General features: G+C 36.9%; 1 protein-coding gene across 1 annotated transcript; it reads left to right on the top strand.

Moving 5' to 3' along the window:
- Positions 1–447: 447 nt before the first annotated feature.
- On the top strand, positions 448–2673 carry LOC115918439 (maternal B9.15 protein-like). Its single transcript, XM_030978464.1, has 2 exons — positions 448–1145; positions 1703–2673. The coding sequence occupies exons 1-2, from the start codon at positions 835–837 to the stop codon at positions 2055–2057; spliced, it is 666 nt and encodes a 221-aa protein (XP_030834324.1). The 5' UTR covers positions 448–834; the 3' UTR covers positions 2058–2673.
- Positions 2674–4061: the final 1388 nt, after the last annotated feature.

Here is a 4061-nt window from a genome sequence, read left to right as displayed (position 1 = left end):
TTTTCTATAGCCTCGACTCATAATTGTACTCAATCGTGTTTCAAATAGCTTTTAAACATCTGGATATGTCAAAAGTAAAATTTAAACTTCATGAATACCCTTAATGCACGTATAGTCCAAATATTTCTAACGAGGTATCCTTGAAATCCCCTATTTGAGACACTTACTTAATATACTGGTATCTTCCATTGCGTAATTTCTCACAGGGAGATCCCCTAGATCGGTATCTATTTTTAGCCTAGTATTCAATCACTATTTATGTCTCCCCCTAACGGTATCATATTGCCAGTTTGCTTGCATTTGCCATATATGGTGCTAATTTGCATGCACCATGGAAGCTGTTTACATCTTTTGCATGGTTACACCCCCTTACCGTGTTATGATTGGTCGGGTGTAGCACGTGACTCACGTGACGTTTTACATTGTACACAACATAAACGCGCACTATATTGTTGTCATAGCTCGATAGCTCTCTTCCGTGAATTGATGCTCTCAGAATGAGTCACGAATACGTAGCAGAATATTCGTTGTTCTTCAAGAAAGACAAAGCAAACAGCTCAAACTAGTCCACTTAAGCTGTCCATCCTGTCTTTATCTAACTACATTCCAAAATTGCTGCGTGAAAGATTCGAAGAATTATTACAATTTACGAGTTAAATCCGCCTGGCACAACAAAGGAATTTTCCTGCTGACCTGACGGAGCTGTGTTATTTACATTACACGGAGAGACTTACGCTACGCTCGCTACGTGGAACTTTACAACTAGGCCTACTTTGAACGTGGATTGTTACTTTTGGAGTTAGATTTCACATTAATGCAGACATTGTTGACATAATGAAGGACGAAATAGCAGCAGCAGTTGTATTTCTGACAAGGATCGTGAAGAGGAACACGAGCCTAACAGCTGAACAAATGAGTAAATTCTCGGAAAAGTTGGCGCTAACACTCATTGAGAAGTTCAGAAATCACTGGTATGAGGACAAGCCGTCGAAAGGACAAGCGTATCGCTGCATTCGAGTTAGCAGAAACGAGCCCCGAGATAGTGTGATAAGCAAGACTGCCAAAGACTGTGGAATTCATTACAATCACCTCAACCTACCCGCAGAATTGTGTCTTTGGGTGGACCCTTTGGAAGTCAGTTGCAGGTAAGCTGTGTTCACTTTCTCAACTTCATCATGTCTCATTTGTAAAGTGCATTTAATCTAGATCTACATTCTAGTCTAGACCCTAGACTAGTCCTAGATGAATAGAAATTTTAGAATAATAATTCCACCTTTACAGATTAGCCTTTAATTATAAAGTTACAACTTTGTCATTGTAAACCCAAGTAAAAAAAAAAAAAAAAGATGAAAGAAAACTTGAAAAGTGTAGACAAATAGAACATTTTCGACATGTAACCTTATCATCTACTGATCTAGACTTTCTAGACAAACGTATTCATGTTCTTTTTTTTAACGTCTGAGCAAAGCATCGACTTGATGAAAAGATCATGAAGAAAAAAAATCTATTTTACTTATCGGGTAAACTTGATGCGAACTCTTAAAACATGTCTTCATGTAATTGCTGTAGGGATTTAGACGCCAGAGATTGTCAAAATTTTGCAAGCTACTAGTAGTACTATAGTATCGCTGTTGTGAGTGGATTAAAATCAAATTTGTTGTCGATTTGTAAACAGGCATGCTCCATTTTCTTTTATTTGCAGGTTTGGAGAGAGAGGAACAGTTTGTGAAGTAGCTACCTTCAACCAGCAAACTCTGACAGACAACAGACCATCAACTCCAATATCATCATCAAACAATGCCTTCAACGACAACAATGCAAATCAACTCTCCCCCACTCCCTCTCCCCCCTCCAGCCCTCCCAGACAGCTCGTCATCAATGATAACCTGAGACCAAACAGCGGTAGGAAGATGGTGAACTCCTCTCAATACGTGTTCAATAGGAACGCAACCAACACGCCTCGTGTTATACAGCGCCCTCAGAACAAGGTGTGGGTCCGTCAACCAAACCCTGAACAGTACCGATGGGTCAACAAATCCATTGCTGGCAGAGCATAGCTCCCATCGCTCTCTCCCTCCCTCCCTCCACGTCAAACTCTCATTCCCTAAACTATGGTGCAAACATTGTGACTTCCCTTTTGGCTATCGTTGTTTTTTTAAAGGTTTTTAACTTTTTATAGATATTTTGTGCTTGCTTGTGATAATTGATGCTGCGTGATTGAATTGATGTTGTTTTTGTATCTGGGAATCAGAGATTATGGAAGAGTGTTTATGGCACTGAATTCATATTAGATCTTTTTCACATTTTTTATATCAAACTGTACAATGTCAGGACATCTTTCAACATGTGTGCATTAGTCATTTTTATAAAATTTAAAACCGTTTTTTATGTTTTGTGATATGTTTGTAAAAGGTATCGGTCTCTGCCATTCATCAAAGAACTATGTAAAAAAAAAATGCAGTGATTTTCCAGAATGCTTGTATTATGATACCAAAGTACTGAAATGATGTATAGAGTCACTGTGTGTTGTTTGTTTGTCTGGTGTGAGACACGTTTTCCTAACCATGCCAAAGACAAACAGACATGTGTAAAGTAATAGAATCATGAATGGAGAAAATATTTATTTCTAGATTGAACAAAAAAAAATAAAACATCAAATGACAACTATTAAAATCACAAGATTACACTGTTATCTGTTTTGTTGTTAAGAAGGGCAAGAATGCTTGAGCGATTGAAATTGAGTTCTTCAATAGGCCAGTTTCGTAATGTAACCAAATTTAATGCATACGTCTTTGTGAAGTGCCTCAATACAAATTATTTCATTCACCTGATAAGAATAATAGTATTTCAATAGTTAGAATGCAGCTAAATATATTAAGTGTTGCTAGGTAGGTCAAGCCATAATGTTTGTCCAACCTGGCAACAACTAATGTATGCAGTTCAGATTCTGTCTATTGAAATACTATTATTCTTATCAGGTGAATGAAATAATTTGTATTGAGGCACTTCACAAAGACTTATGCATTAAATTTGGTTACATTACGAAAATGGCCTATTACCACTGTAGGCCATTATTGAAATTTATTCAGATTTGCACCATTTTCCAAATGACACACATGTACTATTACAATCACCTGTTAGCATTTATTGTACATGTATTGCAATGTTAGAATTCATTCATTATTTGCCAGCTAGTTGGACAGACATGGTGTTTTCAAACCTAACTAGGTATTTATTGATTGTTTTCTGACTACTGACATGTAATCTCTTGCAGATGAATGAAATAGTTTTACATTGGGTGCTTGGCAAAAGAATGGGCAGTCAATCGGAAGACAATGAGAAAAACAAATGAAAGAAGCTTTATTTGTATTGGCTGCAAGTCATAACATGTTGGTACATGTTTCATTATGTACACTGCAGTCATATATGTACATGCAGTTCCTAATATTCCTTTTTTACTGTGACTGTGAAATGTCTTGATTTCAGTTAGAAAAAACTGTATTAGCAAAGGAGAAGGATCGAGGAACTTTAGAATAACCTATCACAAGTCAAGTGCTGACAGGTGTTTCACAAAGATCCTAAGTCGAACCAGGGAGGTGAAAGAAAAGGAGGCGAAACTCTTGTAATTTATTCAAACGCATTCTTGAGTTCTAAAGCGTAACAATGGGATGTGTAACATTCCACTTGGCTTTGAAGTTCCATGCTCCGAACCGCGCTTCCACTGCGGGGAATTTCGGAAGCCAGGCACCAGTTTTACATTCATTACAAAATATTAAATTACCGGCAAAATTTCAGTGTAAATCAAAAACTTTATATGGGGATTTTATTGGGAATAGTGCATCAAACAAATTTTCAAATTTAGAACTCCGTCCTTCCTTTAATTTGTGTGCCAGAGTTGGTAAAAGAAAAATTACATCCTGTCAAAAACTCAATATTTTAGGATGATGCGCTAATTTGTGCATGCTTTAATGTCCCGTTATTTGATCCATGATTTACAATCTTCAATAACATTAAGTTTGCTAATGCGTGTTTTCGCGTGTTTTTTGTATTTTTCAAGTTTA

Source organism: Strongylocentrotus purpuratus, unplaced genomic scaffold (genome assembly GCF_000002235.5).
Source record: "Strongylocentrotus purpuratus isolate Spur 01 unplaced genomic scaffold, Spur_5.0 spur5_scaffold_1, whole genome shotgun sequence".
NCBI lineage: Eukaryota > Metazoa > Echinodermata > Echinoidea > Camarodonta > Strongylocentrotidae > Strongylocentrotus > Strongylocentrotus purpuratus.
This window is presented reverse-complemented; position numbering and strand designations above follow the sequence as displayed.